We start from the raw sequence: 22699 nt of genomic DNA on the forward strand, positions 1-22699 counted from the left end.
CAGAGTTTGTCCCATATCTGTTAGGATCTTTATTTTTAGATTGCAGGAGCTGCAGTGATACTCCTTCACTGTTTACATCGTTCCCATCTCAAAATGGCTTTGTTGGAAGCAATCTCCAGTAGAACTTAACATTTCTGGCAGAGCTGCTAATTTATCATTGTCTGAGTGCTTAGGATGGCATGTTTGAAATATGCCTGTAAGGGCTCCACACCTTGCTGTGATGTCTCAGTTCTGCAGTTTCTGACTCCCCAGAGGCACCTTTGGCCAGTGGGGTCAGTTCTGCCCTGTGGAGCACTGCCAGGTTGTGTAGGCAGAGTCATCCCATCTCTCAGTTGGGAAAAGCTGCCCAGAGAAGTGTGTCTGGTGCCTCCACATTCCTGTGAGCAGCCTGGAGCAGTTCTGAGTCGGAGGGACTCCTCGTGTCCCAGCAGGATGTGCTGGTGGCCAGCGGTGCCTGGAGCGTGTTACCCAGCGTGAGCCTGAAGTGGGAGATAACAAGGAATGTTTTTGTCCTAGTTGTTGAATGTTGGGCCGAGGAGATCTCAGCCAGGCCAGAGGAGGGAGCCCAGGAAGATCATCACTGTATGTGTGAAGGAGGACGTGCACCTGAAGAAGGCAGAGAATGCCTGGAAGCCGAGCCTGAAGAGGGAAAACCAGACGGAGGACCCGGAAAATGTCAAAACCCAGGTGAGGGTGTAAGCAGGTCTGAGGGTGCATCAGCTGCACCAGGTAATGATAATTGCCTTCCCTCTTGTAGCAGAGAGTGAGAAAGGGCAATGAATTGCAGTTGGAATCCCAGTTTTCCCCTACCTTGATGGTATTTTTTGTATGTTTATTCTTGACCTGGCTTTTAAATGCCAGACCTGTATATTAAGCAGAGAACACTAGACAAGCTCTGATTGCTTTCCTGCTGCTGTTTTACTGGAATATTTCTGCCTCTGTTCTAAAGTGAAGAGCCCTACATTCCTACAGCACAGAACTTGATTTTCATTTTTTAAACCACATTTCTGCCCTGAATCCTCAGCAAGACTGAGTTTCCTCTGTGAAATCCTTCACTTGGTCCTGCCCAGTTCAGTGGTGCCATCTGAAGCTCTCTCTGTCCTTCTCCCTCTCCTCTTCTCCGTGGGGTACTCGCTCTGGGAGGAGGTGTTTGTCCGGTAGTCAAGCTTGTAATTTGTAGGATAAGTTTGGATGGTCTTGAAGAGCACTGGAATTCTGTTCTTGGAGCTAATGGTGGCATTGTTGACCTCATTATCATCCTGGACAGCAAAAGATAAAGTGCCTTAAAGTGAGTTATAGGAGAGACTGGTTACCTCTGGCTGAAGGAAACAGAGGTCACTCCTTGTTAATTTATATCTCATGGATTAAACTGATATAAAGAAGAGTATTTCTGATAGGAAGGGCTTTGTGCCTCTGTTGCACTTAATAAAAGCACTTGGGTGTTTCCAAAACTCTTGCCCTGTAGTCTTGGTCTTTGGTAGCCAAGTGAGAACTGGGGTTGGGCTGTGCAGAAAGGTGTGGTGTGTCCCTCAGCTTGCCAGACATTCCTACAGGATGTCTCCATTCCCTGTGGAAAGCATCCCCCTGCAGCACTTGTGCCTGACCTTGCAGTGTTTCTGTCATTCAGGAGCTGTTCCGCAAGGTACGGAGCATCTTGAACAAGCTGACACCCCAGATGTTCAACCAGCTGATGAAGCAGGTGACAGACCTGACGGTGGACACGGAGGAGAGGCTGAAGGGAGTCATCGACCTGGTCTTTGAGAAGGCCATCGACGAGCCCAGCTTCTCCGTGGCCTACGCCAACATGTGCCGGTGCCTGGTGACGGTAAGAGTGCCAGGGAACTCCCTGGGCAGTGACACCAACTGCAGAGAGCACAGTTAGATGTCACTTTCTGAGTGTAAGAATAGTTAATGTGGAGTATTGGTTTGTTGGCCATGCCTGAGGCAGAGGGATTTGCTTAGAGCAGCTGTTGAGAGTTGAGGGCTCCTTGTTCCACTTGGTCACAAGATGAGTTATGTTTGGGACATTTGTGGAATCACAGAAGCATGGAATAGTATAGGTGGGAAAGGGAACTTAAAGTTCTTCTCATTCCACCTGCTGACATGGGCAGGGACACCTTCCACTATCCCAGGCTGCTTCCAGCCCCATCCAACCTGGCCTTGGATACTTCTGGGATGGGGCAACAACCACGGCTGCTCTGGACACCCTGTGCCAGGGCCTCCCCACTCTTCTGTGTCTGTCAGTTCCGAGGGAGCCCGAGATGAGCCGGGCCTTGCACAGATCGTTCTCATGTAGTGAATTTGGGACAAAAGAGCCCCCTTTTCCCCAGGCCTTTCATGACATGCAGTGAAGGAATATGGCTTAAGCCTTCAGCACAGAAGAGGAGTGTTTTTAAGCAGGAGGTGTTTTTAAGGAATCCTATGGATGGAAATGTAATTCATCCCCCAGGCGGAGGTGGTGTCAGCCAAGTTTGGAGTGTGACTTTACGTCTGCAATGTAAAACTGCACTGGGAATCTTGATGTGAGTCTTTACATTCACAGCCTTGTGGAGCTGCGCAGCTCAACATGAAGAGCAAAATAAATTGTCATAGATGACCCCTCCTCTGTGGAGTTTATCCCTATTTCTGCTGATGTTTTTCTTCCTTCTCACTCCAGCTGAAAGTGCCCATGGCAGACAAACCTGGGAGCACAGTAAATTTCCGTAAGTTGCTGTTAAATCGCTGCCAGAAGGAATTTGAAAAGGACAAGGCTGATGATGATGTCTTTGAAAAGAAGCAGAAAGAACTCGAAGCTGCCACCACTGTAAGTGGTGTTTTTCTCTATAAGATCTCAGATCTCCCTCAGAAATGTATTTCCTTTTGAGACAGCCGATGATTTGGGGGGATTTTGGAGTTGAGACTTTCGTTCTGTCACTATGCCTGAGGATAATAAAAAATATTTACCTTGATGGTGGGTTTATCCCAGCATTTTCCTGGACTTCAGGAGATAAAGAGGGAACAGTGTCTATGGACATAAAACTGGATCTTTCAAAGAGTTCTGTGCACTGGGAACGAGGTTTTGCAGAGCTGTTTTCCTGTTTTGCAGCCAGAGGAGAAGACGCGGCTGCACGATGAGCTGGAAGAGGCCAAGGACAAAGCCCGGCGGAGATCCATCGGGAATATAAAATTCATTGGCGAGCTCTTCAAGCTGAAGATGCTGACAGAGGCCATCATGCATGACTGTGTGGTGAAGCTGCTGAAAAACCACGACGAGGAGTCCCTCGAGTGCCTTTGCCGCCTGCTCACGACCATTGGCAAGGACCTGGACTTTGAGAAGGCAAAGGTAGGGCAGGAATGGGAGCAAGGGATGAGGCTCTCTGGGCAGGGCTGGAAAAATGGGTGTGGGGTGTTTTTATTTGAAGATTTGTTTTTTTCTTCAGGAATTTCCATATGGATGAGAAAATCATCCACTCTTTGTGGATGTTTTGTCATGACCTGGCCTTGCTCCCTGCTCTGTAATAGATTCTGTATCATTTTCACAGCAGTGTTCTCTAGTTGTTATTTCCAAAGATTTTATCCAAACACACAGTCCAGAAATGCTCAGCATTTACTTTTTCCAAGTTGAATGTCCTTCTTTCTTTATAGTTCCCAAAACATATTTCCAGCTGAAGGTTTATGTTTCCTACAGAAGCCACCATGAAATGTGTTGTTCAGGTTAAATCTAAAACACCCTCATTAACCTGTTCAAACCCACACCTGAGCCTCAGGGGTGCCTGTGTTTTGTGTCACCCTTGTCTCCAGTTGTGCTGGGACGTGGTAGCTGTTCTGCAGCGCTCCTGCATCCTCCTCCCCATTTTCCAGCAATTATATCTATAGCACGGAGCACTGCACACTCCAGGAGCTTCTCTTGGCACAGACAGTCTGCTGCTCTTCCACAAATGCCAGGCTTGGGATGAAAAACTGGAGGGTTCTGCCAGGAATCAGTGGGACTCAGCTCTGGAAACAAACGGAGCTAATTGTGTTCAGCTGCCCCGGGCAGGGAGTTCCCTCTCCACTGCTGGGTCTCAGGGATCAGGGTGCATCAATCCTGAGCCTTAAGGGGAAGGAATTTCCCAGGCTGTATTGCCAGCATTGACCGAAACAATAAGGTTTATCAGCAGTCCCAGGCTAAATGCCCCGTGCTGTGTGGGATTCAGTTTCTCCATGTGCTTTGGGAAGAAAACTGACTTCCAAGCTGAGGTCAGGCTGGACAAGGCCTGGATGCTGTTTTGGGCTTTTTGAGCACTGTAAAAGCCAACATTTTGCTGGTTCTGTACCCTCAAGCTGGGGCATGGCAGGACATGGAGTGAGGGAGCAATTCCAGATGCCTCTGTCCTGTCTTTGGGGTTGGTTATTTCTGTCAAGACTGAGAGAATCTTTCTTAATGGGGTAGACATTTTATTATGTGTTTTTATTGAAGCTGAACTGTTAGTCGTAGTTCAATTAAAATTCCAAACAAAGTCCATTGGAAGTGTTTCCCCATCATCCCTAACTTTGGAAATGTTTGCTCCCAGAGCTGGAACTTTCCAAGGCAAGATGGACTTCTTTCTTGTTTATTTAACAAGGGTTTAGCTGGTTTTTAGTGAAGAGAGTGGGAAACACGGTAGGAAACTGCTCTGAAACTTGTTTGAAACAACTAGAGACTCTATTTTGAGAAAAAGGCTTTTTAGAGCTTGGTGAGCCAAATTTAGACCTAACAAGAGCTTCTCTGCTGATCTCAATTCATGTCTTAGTGTGAACCAATTTGGATTGCACCACATCACAATTTTCTGGATGAGAAGGAGTTTGTGGGGCTTTTTCCCACAGCTGAGCTCATTAAACTGTTCTTGCAGAGAGACCCAGAGCTGCTGCTCAGTCTGGCTTGGCTCAGGTCGGGGGATGAACCATGGAATGATGTGTCTTAGGCTGGTTTTGTACCCATTTTGTTTCCTGAGCCAGTTTTTCTTGGGCTGAGGTGAGCACAAAGCTGATTTGAGGAGGTGAAGCTCATATTGAGGCATATTTTTGATGGAGGTAATGTTTATTATTAGGTATGTGCAGAGGATGTAGATGGTTTGTGTAATTAAAAACCCAGAGAAAGTGTGTGCCTGTGTCGTGCCTCATCTCCTGCACGTGCTGCCCTGTGCACCCTCAAATCCATCCTGGAGCAGTCACCTCTCTGGGGAGCAGCCCTGTGTGTCCCTGATGTTTCTGGTACAGAAATTCTGGAATGCAGGACCTGCTGGGTGTCCATGGAGGGAGTGGTTTCATTTTTCTCCACAAGGTGCTGATGATGTTTTTCTTGTCTAGCCCCGCATGGACCAGTATTTTAATCAGATGGAGAAGATTGTGAAAGAAAGAAAAACCTCCTCAAGGATTCGCTTCATGCTTCAGGATGTAATAGACCTAAGGCTGGTAGGTCCTGGCTCCAGTGAGTTAAAGCATGAAATCATGGAAAGCTAGACTGGTCTGGGTTGGAAGGAACCTTAAGGATCATCTTGTTCCATGGCCATGGACATGGACATGGACATGTCCCAGGCTGCTCCAAGCCCCATCCAGCTTGGATTTGGACACTGCCTGGGATCCAGGGGCAGCCACAGCTGTGCCAGGGTCTCCCCATCCTCACAGTAAAGAATTTCTTCCAATATTCCATCTGACCCTGCCCTCTGGCAGTGGGAAGCCATTCCCCCTTGTCCCAGGTCCCTCTTCTGCTCTCCTGGAGCCCCTTTAGGCCCTGGAAGGGGCTCTAAGCTCTCCCTGGGGCCTTCTCAAGGTGAAGACACCCAGCTGTCATGCCAGTCTGTCATGTTCCCTTCCATATCCAGGCTGGATAAGCTCTCATGCAAGAGCAGGGATTCATGGCTCAGGTGTTGTTAGGGGGAGATCTATTCCCTTTCTCCCAAAGTCTGGCTGTTCAAAGCCAGGAAATGTCTCTTTGTTGTCCTGGTGCCATGGTCAGTGCACGTGGTGCTGCAGGGGGTTCCTCACTGTGCAGGTGAAGACATGACCATGGCTGGAACAAACCTTCCCAGCAGATGTAATTCCCCCCCAGGGGAGCTGGTTTGGGTTGTGTGGAGGGTGAAGTCACCATTTTGGCTGCAGGTAGATAATTATCCTGAGGGCTGTAATGAAGCTGCAGCAAGATAAGGGACAGTGTGGTCATTCCAGGGCTGGAAGGGTCTGGGCACTGCATGGCTGAAAAGACACATCAAGCCAGGAAAGTGGTTTTGGAGTGACAGCTCCTCTCTGCAGGATTCCTGTGTCAGCCATCACCATTCCTGGAGTGCAAAGTGCTGTCTCCAGTTAAAATCAGTCACTTCTTGCTTTTTTTTTTAATTTCAAGGTTTCATTTTTTCCCTCAGGCTTGAAGGAAAGGATCCCACCAAGGGTATCAGTCATAAACAGAGAGTGACAGCAGCTTTTCTCTCTCCTCTGAACCTTGAAAGAGAAGCTGGGAATGTCAGGCTGGAGTTAACATGTTCTGAATTCAGTCAGGTCTTCGCTGCAGTCTCTGTACCTGAGTGCAAGGCTCTGCTCTCTGCTACTGGGATAACCTTGTCCATAATGTGTCCCAGCTTCACAGGACTTTTTCCAGCCCCTCTAAGGCATGACAAGGGTGGGAGGATGAGGCCTTTTCCCGGTGTTCAAATTCCCCATGTTTGATGCTCCCCTGGAAGTTTCCCTGAGCACGTTTGGTTCTTTTGCTTCTTCTCCAGTGCAACTGGGTGTCACGGAGAGCAGACCAGGGCCCCAAGACCATTGAGCAGATCCATAAAGAAGCCAAGATTGAAGAGCAGGAGGAACAGAGGAAGGTGCAACAACTCATGACCAAAGACAAGAGGAGACCGGGTAAAGTAAAAGCCAAGTTGGCTGCTCCTGTCACTGATTTCACATCCAGTGGCCTTAGAGGGAATCCCACATAAAAGGATTTTATGTGGGTTTTTTTTTCCTAAGTGTAATGAGCATAGGGCATTGGGGCCTGATATGGCAGAGGCTGGCAAAGGGAGAGATCTGCCATGGATTGGCTGTGAGGATTGTCATGGGTGAAAATAACCAACCACAGGCCAGCAGTGCTTAAGCTTTCCATTCATGCAAACCATGTTTGATTTTGTGACAGGCTGCCAGAAATCTGTTCTAACAAGTTATTACTTAGAAGTCAGGTTTGCCATCCATTCTCATGCACTGCAGAGTCTCATTTCAAGGGAAAAAACATCTCATTTCAGGAGTAACTGTTAAAGTTATGAGGTTAAAGTCATGAGGTGCTGACTGTGTGTGAGGGAGTGTCTTGGCATCACCAAACTGCTCCTGGCCTCAGGGGTACTACCTGAAGATGAATTTGGAGTGACTAGGAAAGTGAAGATTAGGACACAGCAGGGCAAGGAGAAATTAATTTTGGGGATTCTTCAATATTAAGGATTGTCCAATGAAAGTGATTTGAAAACAGGTTGTAAAGAAAATACATGTAGACTTTATTTATCCTAAAAGTGACACCAGGAGAAGGTGAGGAACCTGGGAGTGCCTGAGGGGCTCCATTCAGACCAGCCAGGTGCTGCAGGAATTGTGGGGTGAGTGAGGCAAGGTCAGGGAAGGCATCTCACCTGCTCCTTCCCTGAGCTCATGAACATGCAGCACCCACAAGAATGCAGAGGAATCCAGCCAGGACCATCCCTTCCAAAAGCAGCCCTTGAAAGAGTGAGAGCTGTGATGTCCAGGCTGTTCTGTGAGAACACAGGCAGCAGGGTGGTCATGTCATGTCAGTGTCATGTTCCTGAGCAGGATCAGAGCAGCACATGAGCTGAGGGTGGCTCTGCTTTTCCTCCTCAGGTGTCCCACGGGTCGATGAAGGCGGCTGGAACACTGTGCAGGGGGCGAAGAACAGCAGAGTGCTGGACCCCACCAAGTTCCTTAAAATCACCAAGGTAGGTGCCAGCACAAGCCTCCTTCAGTACTATAAAGCATCTGTTAGTCTAGGAAGGACTGGGACACTGTGTACAGGTCAAAACTTGGGGTTGAGACACTTTAAATCCTCAGAGTTAATACTGTGTGTAAATCAAGCTTCATTATCTTCTGGATGTTGCTGTTTTGTCCTGAGGGAAAGGAATGTGCAGACTTTCTTTCTCATGTTCATGGTGTCCTTTTAGTAATCCAGAAGCTGTCACAGTCAGAAAATCTGCATTTTATTCAGTGATGAAAATGTGAGCCAGGGTATTGTGTGACATGGTGATGCAGCACAGCACCCGTGTTCCATGGGTCTCAAACACATCACCTGGGGGTCTCAAACACTGCTGGAAATCTTTGGCTGCATCAAGTTCTTGTGACCCTATTCTGATGCAGCTCTTCAATAACACAGGAAGGCCACATCCACTTAATGTCACAAACAGCAGCACTCCAGACTTGGGAGGCTCCAGTAGAATGGGAAGAGCTGTGTCTGCTTTTAGAGGTTTCTCGACTTGGTGGTGTGCTTGCATCCCCCAGTATGTGATAAATTCTCATGTTCATCCTTCAGATGAGCATCTACCACTGGACTGGTGGATTTGGGGCTGGTTGGATTTTGGATTTCCAGGCTTCAGGCTGGGCAAGTTGGAGATTTCTCCTTTGTATCAGAAAAGCTCTGGGTTTTCTTGCCAAGGAAAAGTCTGGCCTTTGCATAAATCATTGACTCCTAAATATTCCCACTTAATGTCACTCACCATGAATTTTTATACTCAGTGCCTGGATTCTTGGAGACCTGTAAAGGAGGACCTGGACAGACTGCAGCCCTTCTGCAAATGCAATCAGTTTGTTCCTTCTGAAAGTCATAAAGCAGTATCCAAAACTTCATTAGCAGGAGAGGTTCAGCCTCCTCCTGCCTGGACTTACGGCTCATCTGGGAAAAGCCCTTCTCCTTTGTTCCATACAAATGGAGCTGGTTCCACAGCAGATGCTTTGGAAGGAGAGAGGAGTTCCCCTGAGATCTGTGAGGTCACAACCTCTTTGTCAATAAATTCTCCACTGAACATTGTAAAATCAATGTTCTCTTCTTGCCAGACATGACTTCTTTCCTCCAAGTTCTGCAACCTGTTGTCATCCTTTGCCCTCTGGATTGTTTGGGGCCCTGCAGGTCCCTCCAAAGCCATGACTGGAGAGCTGATGGACAGTGAAACTGGTTTACACATTACAAACAAACTGAACATCTTTCAAATATGGATATACTGAGTTTTTCCACCTTCCTGAGCTTCAGAATTCCCAAGAAATATGAAGCTCCTGCTCACTGTGAATGTCTCTCACTGACATTTGGAAGAGGCTCTTTGTGATGCCCTTTGTTGTTTGTCTTTTCTGTCTTGGGCCACAGTTTGGTCTTCCAAAAATATGTGAAGTGTATTTTGGTGTTCACAAGACAGGGATTATTGCCAAAAAAATCTCCCATTTATTATTAAACTGTACTATTTGCCCTTGTAATTGTACATCCTGGCATGTTTTACAGCCCACAATAGATGAGAAGATTCAGCTCGTGCCTAAAGCCCAGTTGGGCAGCTGGGGGAAGGGCAGCAGTGGTGGAGCCAAGGCAAGCGAGATGGGTAAGTCAGGATGGGCCCTTCCCCTCGGCTCTGCTGCCATGGAGCAGGTTGGGGTGGGGTTCATGGAACCATGGAATATCCTGGGCTAGAAGGGACCCACAGGGATCAGAGTGCTGCCCCTGGCCCTGCACAGACACCCCAACAATCCCACCCTGTCCAGAGGCTCCCAGAGCTCTGGCAGCCTCATGGCTGTGCCCATTCCCTGGGGAGCCTGGGCAGTGCCAGCCCCCTCTGGAGAAGAACCTGTCCTGATCTCCAGCCTAAACCTGGCACAGCTCCAGCCTTCCCTCAGTCCTGTCCCTGCTCACAGGGCAGAGATCAGAGCTGCCCTTGGAGGAACTGCAGCCCCCAAGGAGGGCTCTGCTCAGCCTTCTCTCCTCCCCTTGTGACCTTCTGCCAAGAAGGGTTAAAGTGAGGCAGGAACAGCCTTTTCCTGCAGTTCTGTCCCCATGGCTCTGAAACAGTTCTGGCTGAGCTGCTCAGTGGTGCTGAGGTATCAGCAGTCCTGACCTTGTTGCTCTGCTCTGTGTTGTCTCCACAATCTCCAGACTCCTTGCGACCAAGTGCCACAAGTCTGAACAGATTTTCTGCCCTGCAGCCTCCAGTCTCCCCAGTATCTGCCTCATCTGCATCTTCAGAACTAGAATCTCGCAGGGCCTTAACGAGGTGAGTCACTGCACCCCCTGCTCTGGGCAACAGCACTCAGAAAGAATTCCTTGCCTTTCCAGGAATGCCTGGGTCCTTTTTCCCCTCTGAGTTAGCTTCAAACATGCCTGTATATTATAATATCATAGGAGAGAGGTGGAATTGCTTTTTAAAACCATTTTGATGAATGTTTTCATTTCCACTTCACCCTTCAGCCAAGGGTAGTTGTGTTTAACAGATTAAAAACTCTTCAGATAAAATGTGGTAATAAATAGGTTGGATTTAATGGCTGTGAATTCAGCCAGGTCAGTAGGTTTATTTATCCAGGAGAACACACCTAAAACCTGGCAGAAATGCAGCATAAAATAGTGTCTGACCCTTCCCAGCAGGTGTGACCTGCCTGTGCTCCTGCATCCAACAAGCAACTGCAGAGCCTCTCTCACTGCAATTCCTTCGAGGCTGCAACCACTCCAGCTTGGAGCATGAAACATGTATTAACCCTCAATAATTTATTAACTCTAGACACGGTTTACAAATGTACAGTTCATTTAAAATGTCACTGGATCTTCCTTCCAGTGCAGACAAGCTGCTGAAGTGTTTTCCTGGGTTGTGCCTCTAATGTTTTCCTTCCAATTTCAAGTAAAATTTGGACTTACCTGGAAGTTATTAAATTTTGGCATCATTTTGCCCATCTGACTCATTAACACAATAATAGGACAGATCGTTGTGACCTGTTGTTGGGAGTCTTCACTTTTTGGGAAGTGTTTTTCAATGAATGGGTGAAAAATACAACTCCTATGGAATCACAGAATGTTTTGGGTTGGAGAGAGGTGAAAGATCACCCATTCCCACCTCCTGGCATGGGCAGGGACATCTTTTATCCCAGGCTGCTCCAAGCCTCACAGGAAGGAACTTCTTTGTTACATCTAATCTGAAGCTCAGTTGGGCATTTCAAAGTGGAACAGAGTCCTTGTGTTATAAAACTCACTATTGCATGTATAAAATGGGTGCATTGCTTTTCCATATGTTCTCTAGGAGACATTAGCTGTGCCTCTCCACTCTGGGTTTGTGTTTGTGCATCCCTGAAATAGAGTTACTTTTGGTTGTAGGTACAGTTGTAAGAAATGGAGTCAGCAGTCCTGTGGGGCTCAGGGGGTGGTTTTGCCCTGCAGTGAATCCCTCAAGTACCTTTTCTAAGCTCTGAGCGTGTTCTTGTTCGGCAGTCGTGGGAGCACGGGCAGGGAGAAGAACGACAAAGCTCTGCCACCTTCCCTGTCCCGGCCCAACACCTTCCTCCGGGGCAGCAGCAGCAAGGAGCTGCTGCTGGACAACCAGGCCCAGGAGGAGCAGCGCAGGGAGATGCTGGAGACGGTGAAGCAGCTGACAGGAGGCATGGAGATGGACAGGAACAGCACTGAGGCCGAGAGGAACAAAGCCAAGGAACCTGGTAACGGCTCCTCTGTGCCCGGGGAGCCTTGCTGAGTGCGTGGAAAGGCACAAGGGAGAGTCTGTCAGGAGCAGTGACAGGTGTCTGTGCAGGGCACTGTGAGGCTGCTGTGGCTGGGATGCACCTCCCAGAGCTGGGTGACACAGCTGAGTCAGGCAGGCCTGGGCTCATCCCTCTCACCAGCTCCTGCGTAGGATCCAGCGGAGTTGAAAGGCTGCAGGTGCCAGCACAACACCCATGGCATTGTCTTATCCTGTCACTGTCTCACTGGCTTCTGGGCATAAAGTCCCCCAGATCAGTGTCAGTTCTTCAGGCATGCTTTTCCAGTGCCCAGTAAAGCCATATCTGCCCTTCTCAAGCATTCCCCAAGGCCAGGGCAGGGATTTGCAGATGGTGCACAGCAGCTTTTTAGCACCGTGTTGTTGCCAGCCCTTCTTTTGAGCCGGCCCTGGTGCAAAGGATGGTGGCACCACCAGGGTCTGTCACCTGGTCAGTCCTGCAGCTCCTGCTTTTCCCTCCTGCCAGCATGGGCTGATCTGTTAGTGGGAAAATGGGGACACAGGGTGATGTTCCCATTGGACAGAATCTTTATAGCAAAGACAGCATTCAGCTCCTTCCCTGGGAAACATCTGGAAACTGCTGCAGTGAGGGAAACACCTCAACTGCCACAGCACAGCACAGACTTCAGGATATTGTAGGTGATCCATGGGGACCAGGGTTTTGGGTTGTGAATGGGAGATTGTCCTGGACTGCTGCCCATCACAGTCAGCATTATTTTAACTTTGCTGCAACAGCTCCCATTTAATTACTTAATGTTGGTGCAGAGCTTTGAAGGTGTTCGACTTGTGCCACTGCCAGCTGTGATCCTGCAAGGGAGTTGTATGGGGGAAAAGTAGCCAGGAAAGGATCACAGAATCCCAGAATGGTTTGAGCTGGAAGGAACCTTAGAGCTCATCCAGTTCCAGCCCCCTGCTGTGGGCAGGGACACCTTCCACCTTGCCAAGGTTGCTTCAAGCCCCATCAAAGAACTACTCTGTGCCCTAGTGACTTCAGTTCTTAGAATGTCATCTTTAATATGCTGATTTTCCTTTTCCAAACATTTTTTGTTTTATTTCCACCAGCCAAGCCAGAAGCTCCCCCAGCTCCTGTGCAAGAAAAGCCTTCACTATCAGAAGAGGAAATAGAGAGAAAATGCAAATCTATCATTGATGAGTTCTTGCATATTAATGATTTTAAGGTAAGCAAGATGAAAATCTCACTTGACAGAAAGCTCTGAGGGGCTGCAGTGATTTCTCTCCAGGACTGTGAGCACTCAGCCCACACAGAAGCAGCGAAGCGGGGCCGGACAGAGGCCAGGCAGCAGCAGCAGCTCCATGGGCACTCCCAGGACAGTTGTCTCCCAAGTTAGTTTTCTGCCCTGCTGGTAGTAGGAAAAATAGCCCAGCCTGTGTGTTTTAAGTAGCAAGATGGATGTGTATCTGTCATGAATCACTGAGCAGCGACATAATACCAGCAATTTTGGAAGCAGAAAAGCTAGTGGGAAAATAAACAGAGGTTTTCATTTAGTTATCAAAGCATGTGCTGTTCTGATTGGAGGCAGATAAAGCAATACTAAATATTGAACAAACCACTCCAGAGAATATTTAATAAACCTTGGAAATTACTGAGCAGCTGTCATCACTTCCTAGTTAAAAGTTTGAAATTTTGTTTCCCTTGTAAATGGGTTTTTTAGCTCATCCAGGGAGTTTGTGAGACGTGTTACATTGGCTGCAAAGCTGCTTCATTTGATCTTTCACTGAAATAAGTTTTAAAACCTGCCAAGTTTGAAATGGCAGCACTTGAGAGTTGCTGGTTTGGCACCCTAAAAGCAGAGTTGCTGCTTCCATTTCATTGGACTTCCAATTAATAATTGGAAAGAGGAATATTCTTGTGATGGATTGTTTAGGGTTCACATCTAGTTAATGTGATAAATTATTAAATACTTGGTTTGGAGAGGAAAAACCTTGCTCTGATTGGCAGTGAGCTGGCCTGAAACCCAGGAGCTGGTGAGCCAAGGAGTCTCTGCTCTTTTTCCTGCTTATGATGGACTCCAAAGGCTCCTCCTGGATGCCTGTGGTGAAGGGGCCACGTTGGTTCCCTGTTTGCAAATATAGTGGTGCATTTCTGTGGCTGACTGGAAATTGAGCTGAGTTACTTTAGACAGGGCAGGGCTGGTTAAAAGTCCATGAAATCGAGGCAGCTTGTTTGAATCAGGAATTATTTGGTGCTGGGGGATTCTTGGTGCTCTTCAGGTGCAGTGAATCTTTGACTAACAGGTGCTGTTCGTGCAGCCACCTGTGAGTGAGTTCCTGCTGTGCAGAGCAGAGGAATGGCCCTTTGCAGGTGTTTGGTCCCCAGTCTGACCTGACCATGGGCCCAAACTGCTGAGCAGTGACCCTGGTGACAGCCCGGGACCAGCGGGCTCCTGACCTGCAGGAAAGAGCCACACAGGGCCTGAGGAAACACATCCAGGGCTGCCACATCCTGGGGACTCAAGGCATAACTAGTCACAGAGCAGGTGCCTGCTGTAAGGAATGCCACAGATCTGTGGGCTGGACCCAGACGGTCACTGGACGGTTCTTGTGATGGCAATAAAGATTTTTTATGTGGGACTTTGAGAGCTGCTCTCAAAGTCTCTGTTTTCATTATTTATGTTGCAGAATGCTAAAGTCAGAAAGTGGGAGCTTTAGAAAGGGGAAATCTTACTCCAAGTGCTCCCCAGCTATTTTCTGCTTAATGGGCTGTGGGTTTGTAACACAGGCATTTGTGCCAGGTCAGGTCAGTACCAAATCTGACCTGATACCCTTTTTTTGACTTGGCTTGATGTTTGATGCAGTAATGGGTGCTTTGGTGGCATCCAGAAAACAAGTCCTGCCATTTCACCAAGCAGGCCTGGAATGTGATTGTGTATTTTAAAAATTCTTACCTGAGTGGTATAAATTCCATTATTGCTATTACTGGTTTTTTTGTTGTTATTATTATGTGATGAGGTTCCACAGCCTAATTCAGCACTTTGCCTGGCAACCTCACTAAATTCTCATTTCACCAAAAGTCCTCAGTGTTACAGTAGGAAATACTCCTGTGCCATATTTTTGCTGCTTTTCAGCTGAGGGCTGACTGATGTGTCCTGTTGACAGGAGGCCATGCAGTGTGTGGAGGAGCTGAGTGCCCAGAGCCTGCTGCCCGTGTTCGTGCGCGTGGGCGTGGAGTCCACGCTGGAGCGGAGTCAGATCACCAGGGATCACATGGGCCAGTTGTTACATCAGCTGGTGCAGTCAGGAAAGCTGAGCAAGCAGGATTTCTTCAAGGGGTTGGTATTCTGCATGGAGAATCCACAGATTCTTTTCCTCAGTGTTTCTTGTAAATGGTTGCTGTGCTGCAGAGAAATGCTCTCCCGCCTTGTTTTGGTATCCTGCCCTCTACACACCTTTTGGATGGACTGTATCATCTGGATGTATTTATAAGGAATATTATTATTGTAATATATTCTAAAGTGTTTCAGATGCTTTAGTGAACATAAATATGTTCATATTTATATCAGCTTTTATTTTGAAGCAGATCTGTAGGTGTCTGTTTAAATGTGTGTGTTCAGATCCCTGTTCCATGCTGTATTTCTCCTTGCTTGCCTTTTGCAAATCCCTGAATGATATTGGAAAAGGAGGCAGTTGTGGACACTGCTGAAGGCTCGTGGAAAAATCCAATCTGGATTTTTCCCATGCTGTTGGCTTTCTCAGCTGCAGCCCAGACCTTTCCCAGACTGGGGATTTTTCTCAGACACAAAACAAGAAAAAAGAAAAAGAACAACACAGATAAACACCTAGTGTTGAACACCGAGCCATGTGTCTCGTGATATTTTGCAAAAAACATGTTTTCAAAGAAGTGCTGCCTTCTCTGACCAATAAGTCTTTTCTACCTTGTTTTTTGCGATCTATCCTGTATATATGCCATGGCTTTTCAATAAATCATCTCTTCTTGCTGCTTGGAAAAAGTAGCATGTGTTGCTACATTATTTGCTGTTCCTAATCACTCAGCAGCAGGCAGTCAGAATCCTAAACACATCAGTACCTGGGAGCTCTGTAACATGAGCTCCTGTGCACCCACAGAGCCTCAGCCACTCTCCCACTGGGAAAAAGGCTTTACCCACATGATGCCATTTCTCAGGACACCTCAGCTGGAGCAGCCAAATCCTCGAGGGGTTGAGGAGGAGAACATGCAGCAGATGGGTTGGACCTGCCTTGAGAGACCTGAGTTTCGGCTCTGGCTCATTTCAGCTCCCTGAGTTTTGTTCCCAGCCTGGAATCCAGTCCCAGAAGAATTGCTGTTCCCATGGAAGTCCTGGCGGCACTCAGTCCTTGCTGGGGTGCAGAGCAGGAGGGATAAAACAGGGATAGCCACAAATGCAGCAGGGAAGGAGCAGATGAAGTAACTCTTCAGCACTGAATTTCTAGAAGTTGGCTCTGTCTGGCTTTAATTTGACTCCCTGTCATTGTGGTACCACCAACAACTCCAACAGGGAACTCCCTGCACCCGTGCCTGTCTCTGAATTTCATCCAGCTCACAGGAAAGGTTTAGACAGCCTGAGCTCAAAACCATATGGAACAACTGAAAAAAATCTATATCCACAGGGAATACACTTGTGTCCACACAGCACTGATGGTCAGAGAGACTCGTTTGAGGTGATACATATCCAAAATGTATTGTGATTAAAGCTGTTAGTGAGTTTCCTGGAGTTTGTATAAGTGAATCTTGATGAAATATTGAGATCTGTGCTCTGAATGTGACATAAACAATGTGAAACAACTCCTGAAGGTGATGGAAAGGGCAAGTGGTGTTCAGTGGGTGCTGAGGAGAACACCAGAAACCACCTCTCCTACTGACACAGCAGAAGTGACCATGTAATGAAGGATCACAGGATGAACACTGGTCCCAGCTCACATCTGGGAAGATGCACAACAGGAAAGCAATATCTGGCAGAAAGGCTGGAGGAGCAGCAGAGGACGCAAAGAACAAAGCAAAGGAGGTGGTTTCTGGTTTGCAACATGACAGAAAATGTGGATTTATAGTCACTAAACAGGACACTGGACTTTTCAAGGTTTTCGGGGAGAAAAAAATCATGAGCGAAACTGGCAGGAGAGCAGAAAAATTACCATCTCCCAGGCATGGGAAATGAGGTCACCTGCAAGGGCTTCATGGGAAGGAAGAGTTTTGAGCCATTCTGGAAAGTGTATCACTGGGGAGCAGTCTTGTAATTCCTGCTGCAGAGAAACTCTCCTCTGCTGAACTCTGAGCTCTTATTTAGAGACATTTCACTGCTTACCTTCTGTTAGCATTAACCTCCTTCTCTAAATGTTTGGATATTTTTAACAAAGTTTCGTTTACATCATGGTTTATATGTACAGACAAAAATGCTTTTTTAGTTTTATAGATGTTGCTGTTTAGCAAATTATTTGGTACTGGGATATATGAATTAATATAACTGGAGGTTTCGTGGATGTATCTGTTGGATCTACAGGAGGTGGCGTCTTGTCCACAAATTCTCCGTGTTATGCATGGAGAAATTGTCTTGGCAGTTTGGAAGTACCAAAAGCATAAAATGGCAATGGTTTTTTTGTTACCTTTGTGATTCTCCTCACTCCTTTCTCTCTTCACTCCTCTTTTATGTTACAAAACATTTTTAAAGTGCAGATTGCTTTGAAGGAAATGTCTCCAAATAAATTTTATTTAATACTTGATGTTTTTTCCTCTTCCAAAGTTTTTCCGAGACCCTGGAGATGGCGGATGACATGGCCATAGATATACCCCATATCTGGTTGTACCTGGCTGAGTTGGTGACCCCCGTGTTAAAAGAAGGAGGAATCTCTATGAGAGAACTTATACAGTAAGTGATGCTTCCCCAGCTGTGCCTGTAGTGTCTGCTCAGCATGGTTCCCATCAGTAGGTGAAGGATGAGCAGTGCTGGAGGCTCAGCTCCCCACAGGAGCTGATGGAAAGCTTGTTGCACATCCTTGGGGGCCCACACCAGCCTGAAAGGTCTGCTGAGAAGGGAGCTTTGTGCTTTCCCTCTTGGAGAAGGATTTTATCCATAAGTCTGCTGTTTGTTTCAGCTGAGCTTAAAAATACCCATCAGTGCTGTAGAATGGGGTCATTTGGGAGTACAGAGACTCTGGGAATTAATTAGACTTTCAGAGAGTGAGGTATCTCAGAGAGGCAACAGAAGGAGGGCTGGGTTGGGTGGGATATTTGGAATAAATTCCCCCCTGTGAGGGTGGGGAGGTCCTGGCACAGTTTGCCCAGAGAAGCTGTGGCTGCCCAATCCCTGGAAGTGTCCAAGGCCAGGCTGGACGGGCATGGAGCAACCTGGGATAGTGGAAGGTGTCCCTGGCCAAACTATGGGATTCCGTGTCTCTACCACCTGGGCACTGCCTTAAACAGGCACAAAACCTTGTCCACAAGACCAGAAACAATTTCCTGGACCAGAATTCCTGTATTTTCTGTATGTCCTTACATATTTGGGGATTAACTGTGAGTGGTTTCTATTTCTATTACCAGTATATTAAGAAAGTAACAGTATTTTCCCTCTACCCAAATACAGCATCCCACAGAAATGAGTGGATTTGATATTAATATAACATACTTTTGGATGTAAAATTCAAGTCTTTGTAATTAGCCCTGTTGTGACAAGGTCACTGCATCACTAAATGTTCTATCAGCAGTGCTGGATTAATCAAATCCTTCCTCCCTGGCAGAAGTTGAAGGTGATTTCCTGCCTCAGTTTGATCACTACCCCTGGATTTGCATTCCAAATACAAATTATAAAGGAAAAACACCTGTTTTTCTTTCATTCTAGAGAATTTAGCAAACCCTTGCTTCCTGTGGGAAGAGCCGGTGTCTTGCTTGCTGAAATCTTGCACCTTCTATGCAAACAAATGGTGAGTGCCCAGTACTCCTGTCCTGTGGAGGGAGGAGTGGATGCAGCGCTCGTGTTCATGCATGAAACCTACACCGTTCCCACGTCAGGACATTTAGGGATGGGCCAGCCAGTCCAGATAACTTAGGAAACCTGCCTCGCACCCCCAGTTTCCAACCAAGCCTTACGAGGGTCCAAAAAGTTGAGTTAACTTTTTGTTTTCTCATCACTTTTCCCTTTTGCAGGTACCTTTGCACCTGGCTTCTCCCAGAAGCTAAGAGTGCTGAAATACTGCAAGAGGGACATACTCAAGGGATTTCTGGGCTGACCAGAAGCAGCAAGTGCCGGGAATCTTGCGAGAGAACTGTTCTTGCAGACCGGAGAGGTTCTCAGGGTTCGGATAAGCTTCCGATGGCCTCAGACTGCTGTGTGCTTATCCAAACTAAAGCTGCGACTCTTGAGGTTCAGCCAGCACTGGGGTAGTGACACCTCCTCACCCCGTGACTCCGAGAGCTCTCTTTCACACGTCACAGCTGCGTGTCCAACCAGTTTCGTGGTTTCCCTATAACTCGTCTCCATTTTTGTCTTTTTTTTTTTTTTTTTTTTTTAATCCAGCTAAATCCCACACTTTGGATAGTGTTTAATTCCAACCCTGTAAAATCTCTCACTTGCCTTTTTTTTTTTATTTTTTCAAGCATGCATTCAAGTAAGGTTGAATGTTCCAGGAGCATTTCAGTCCAACAGTGCAAAGAGTGACTTTTTATTTATTTATTTTAGTCTTGTGCTTGTTTGGACAGTCAGCTTCCATTTTTTTTAAACTATTCTGTGAAAGAAAAGCTGCTGTGCTCTGAATGTGGAAGCACAGCCTTGAGTCTCTGTTTCTGCCACAGCTTTCTGATTATATCTTGTTTAGGCCAAGACTTGGACTTGGGTATTTCAGTGTAATGTCAGCCATCTAATCCAGATCTTGATGAATCAGAGCAGGAACTATGCAGTTGGCTCTTAACAATCTGTATTTTAAACTGAAAATTGTAATCTGCTTTGTAAACTTAAAATCAGATTGCATTTCTCAGCTTGGCTTAGTCTACTCAGTGATCTTCTGTGAGCAGCTGCTGTAAGGCGAAACTTTGGCAAAGCATTTGGGTGGAAAGAGCTGGTTGTGCTTAGCATTTTTATTCTTACTAGAACTGAGTGTGTCAGAACTGTGCTTTCTGAGGCAGGAGGCTCAAAGGTCAGTGTGACATTAGAGGCTGCAAAAGGCTGAAGTGTCTCTGCTCAGAGGCACTGCTCTCAAGGTTTGCATAAGCTCTAGGAGCTGAGGAGAGAATTGGGATTATGTGCCTGAATTTGAGGCTTGGTCTCTGTGCAGGAAACAGCTGTGTAAATGAGGAATTTTCTCAGAGGAGCAATTTGCCAGAGTCTTACTGTCAAGGCAAGGGAGTGTTGAGTGATGGCCTAAGTCAGGAGAAGGGTCTGAGTCACGCGTGGCTCAGCCACCCCAGCTCTGTGCCAGGCTCTGGAAGGTGCCCTATTCCATGTACCAGCCCTGTGCCAGGCTGTGGAAGGTGCCCTGTTCCATGCCCCAGCTCTGTGCCAGGCTCTGGAAGGTGCCCTGTTCCACACCCCAGCTCTGTGCCAGGCTGTGGAAGGTGCCCTGTTCCACGCCCCAGCTCTGTGTCAGGCTCTGGAAGGTGCCCTATTCCATGTACCAGCCCTGTGCCAGGCTGTGGAAGGTGCCCTGTTCCATGCCCCAGCTCTGTGCCAGGCTGTGGAAGGTGCCCTGTTCCATGTACCAGCTCTGTGCCAGGCTGTGGAAGGTGCCCTGTTCCATGCCCCAGCTCTGTGCCAGGCTGTGGAAGGTGCCCTGTTCCATGCCCCAGCTCTGTGCCAGGCTGTGGAAGGTGCCCTGTTCCATGCCCCAGCTCTGTGCCAGGCTGTGGAAGGTGCCCTGTTCCATGCCCCAGCTCTGTGCCAGGCTGTGGAAGGTGCCCTATTCCATGTTCCAGCTCTGTGCCAGGCTCTGGAAGGTGCCCTATTCCATGTTCCAGCTCTGTGCCAGGGTCTGGAAGGTGCCCTATTCCATGTTCCAGCTCTGTGCCAGGCTCTGGAAGGTGCCCTGTTCCATGCCCCAGCTCTGTGCCAGGCTGTGGAAGGTGCCCTATTCCATGTTCCAGCTCTGTGCCAGGCTCTGGAAGGTGCCCTGTTCCATGCCCCAGCTCTGTGCCAGGGTCTGGAAGGTGCCCTATTCCATGTTCCAGCTCTGTGCCAGGCTCTGGAAGGTGCCCTGTTCCATGCCCCAGCTCTGTGCCAGGCTGTGGAAGGTGCCCTGTTCCATGTGTCACTGCTCCTGGGGAACCTCAGAGGTCGTTGCGAGCTCCCCGTGTCACTTCTGCCTTGCCCATTCCCTGTCACGAGGCGCTGCCCACCTGACCAGATGTGCATACCTGGGGGGATTGCACACGTGGTGTCTCTTGCACGGGGTCTCCAGATGTTCTAACTCATTGCTGGGTGTTTGTTGGGTGGCTGAATTGTCCTTTATTCCTCCTGACACAGCTGCACCATTCCGGGCCCTGTGAGCTCCTGGGGTGTCCCTCAGCTCTTTAAATGGACAAACTGTTTGTGTTTCAGAGCCATAAGAAAGTGGGAGCCTTATGGAGGGAGTCTGGCCTCAGTTGGAAAGACTACTTGCCCGAAGGGGAGGATGTACATACCTTTCTCATGGAACAAGTGAGTTCAGATCATTTCCTGTTCTTATGTGCAGTTGGAATATGGAGTGAAGTGTCTCCAAGTTGGGGTAGATGATTTCAGCACCACCTTTTGAAGCACAGGGAGGACAAGCCTGTCCCTGCTGCTCCCAGACACGCATCTCCAGTCACCTGGCGTCCTCTAGGAGACCTGTTTCTCCAGCTGGGACAAAAACATTCAATAATGAATTTTGGAGCAAGGACAGACAATTGGCAGAAGGGCCACAATTAACAGTAGCAGTTATTCACTCATCCCACCTTGGATTATGATCCTGGAGGGACTCAGGACTGATGGAGGCACCTCAGCTCTTGCTGATGCTGCTCCACAGGAAGTCAGTCTCCCTTTGGAGCTTCAAGTGATCCCCTGCCCTGTTCTGGCACTTTGGAAGTGCTGCAGGAAGTGAAATGATTACCATGGCCTGGCCTTGCTGAGGGGACTGCGGCTCTTCTGTCACAGTTTTCAAGGAATTGGGGCATTGGCTGCAAATCCTTTGAGCCAATGCCAGCTCTGGTTGTTGCATTCCAGCCCCTGTAGCTCCACACACTTGATTTTGTGCTCTGCTGTGCAGGGCTGGAGCTACCTGAGGTTACTCATTAATAATGGAGTTCCCATGTATCTGTAAAAATGCTTCCTAACCTTTGGAACAGGGAAAGTTTATATTGTTGTAACGATAACTGAGCAGCTGAAAGATGCCAGGAAGCAGAATTAAATGTAGTTTCCTGCTTCAGTCTGGTGTAATTCAGCCTAGGAAAGTACATTTCACTAATTCTCATCATCACATGTGGTGTTGCAGAAGTTGGAGTTCACGGAGTCTGATTGTTCCAGTTCCTCAGAAGCACTTTCAGAGAAAGAACTCTCTGCGGAAGAGCTGAATAAGCAGCTGGAAAAACTCATTGTAGAGGACAAGGCGAATGATGAACAAATCTTTGATTGGGTAGAGGTACAAAGAGATTTTCACCCTCCCTGCAGACTGTTTAACTGCTTTTGTAAATATGTTCTGGTCTGAAAATCTCGGGGTATGGGTCACTGCAAGGATTCGGTCTGCACAATCAACACTTCCAAAGAATTAAAATCTAAAATATAATCTGTATTTAAGAGTCAGCTTCAAGAACGAAGACTTTTAGCTGTATTAACTGTGTAACCTTTTAAATACTGTAGACTTTCTGACACTGAATATCCTGCTTCTGCCACTTAGTACATTTTAGATGTACACTGCTACGTTGTTTCTTCAGAAAATAGAGAAGCTTCTCACTACTTTTTTCCAACATGATGGCTCCAAATTTCCCCCTGTAAAAATATCCTGGGCAGTCACTGAGAGCACCTTTTCCCAGTGCACTGAGCCAGGCACTGGAAGAGAAAATA

At 47.6% G+C, this 22699-nt stretch overlaps 2 protein-coding genes across 25 annotated transcripts in view; both read left to right on the top strand.

Annotated features, from left to right (window-relative positions):
• The window catches only part of EIF4G3 (eukaryotic translation initiation factor 4 gamma 3), a 131053-nt gene that overhangs the window by 104428 nt on the left and 3926 nt on the right, over positions 1-22699 (top strand). For 8 of the 9 annotated variants that reach the window (XM_056507995.1, XM_056508000.1, XM_056507996.1 and 5 more), the window contains 16 exons: positions 517-687; positions 1628-1825; positions 2657-2803; positions 3086-3322; positions 5308-5412; positions 6714-6846; positions 7822-7916; positions 9461-9554; positions 10103-10220; positions 11423-11646; positions 12768-12883; positions 14823-14995; positions 17438-17563; positions 18533-18614; positions 21221-21319; positions 22131-22277. In XM_056507995.1, the coding sequence (XP_056363970.1) occupies positions 517-687; positions 1628-1825; positions 2657-2803; positions 3086-3322; positions 5308-5412; positions 6714-6846; positions 7822-7916; positions 9461-9554; positions 10103-10220; positions 11423-11646; positions 12768-12883; positions 14823-14995; positions 17438-17563; positions 18533-18614; positions 21221-21319; positions 22131-22277 (2265 nt within the window). Of the gene's footprint in view, positions 1-516; positions 688-1627; positions 1826-2656; positions 2804-3085; positions 3323-5307; positions 5413-6713; positions 6847-7821; positions 7917-9460; positions 9555-10102; positions 10221-11422; positions 11647-12767; positions 12884-14822; positions 14996-17437; positions 17564-18532; positions 18615-18837; positions 19072-21220; positions 21320-22130; positions 22278-22699 lie in introns of those variants that run through there. The other variant, XR_008842009.1, reaches the window with a different exon arrangement.
• Positions 19082-21214, top strand: LOC130261606 (tetra-peptide repeat homeobox protein 1-like). 16 transcript variants are annotated; one of them, XM_056508019.1, is made up of 4 exons: positions 19082-20283; positions 20326-20745; positions 20788-20829; positions 20872-21214. In XM_056508019.1, exons 1-4 carry the CDS (start codon positions 20128-20130, stop codon positions 21166-21168), a joined length of 915 nt encoding a protein of 304 aa, XP_056363994.1. In that variant the 5' UTR covers positions 19082-20127; the 3' UTR covers positions 21169-21214. The 16 variants fall into 16 exon arrangements, 15 of the variants coding, with proteins under 15 accessions (XP_056363994.1, XP_056363982.1, XP_056363988.1 ...); XM_056508007.1 differs by having other exon boundaries at positions 19082-20115; positions 20158-20199; positions 20242-20283; positions 20326-21214; XM_056508013.1 differs by having other exon boundaries at positions 20326-20829.

Source organism: Oenanthe melanoleuca, chromosome 21 (assembly GCF_029582105.1).
Source record: "Oenanthe melanoleuca isolate GR-GAL-2019-014 chromosome 21, OMel1.0, whole genome shotgun sequence".
In the NCBI taxonomy this organism is placed as follows: domain Eukaryota; kingdom Metazoa; phylum Chordata; class Aves; order Passeriformes; family Muscicapidae; genus Oenanthe; species Oenanthe melanoleuca.

Coding starts and splice junctions, on each gene's coding strand:
- LOC130261606 (XM_056508005.1), top strand. CDS start 20,128: ATGTACCAGCCCTGTGCCAGGCTGTGGAAGGTGCCCTGTTCCATGCCC. Junction 20,284..20,325: donor TCTGTGTCAGGCTCTGGAAG/GTGCCCTATTCC, acceptor AGGCTGTGGAAG/GTGCCCTGTTCCATGCCCCA.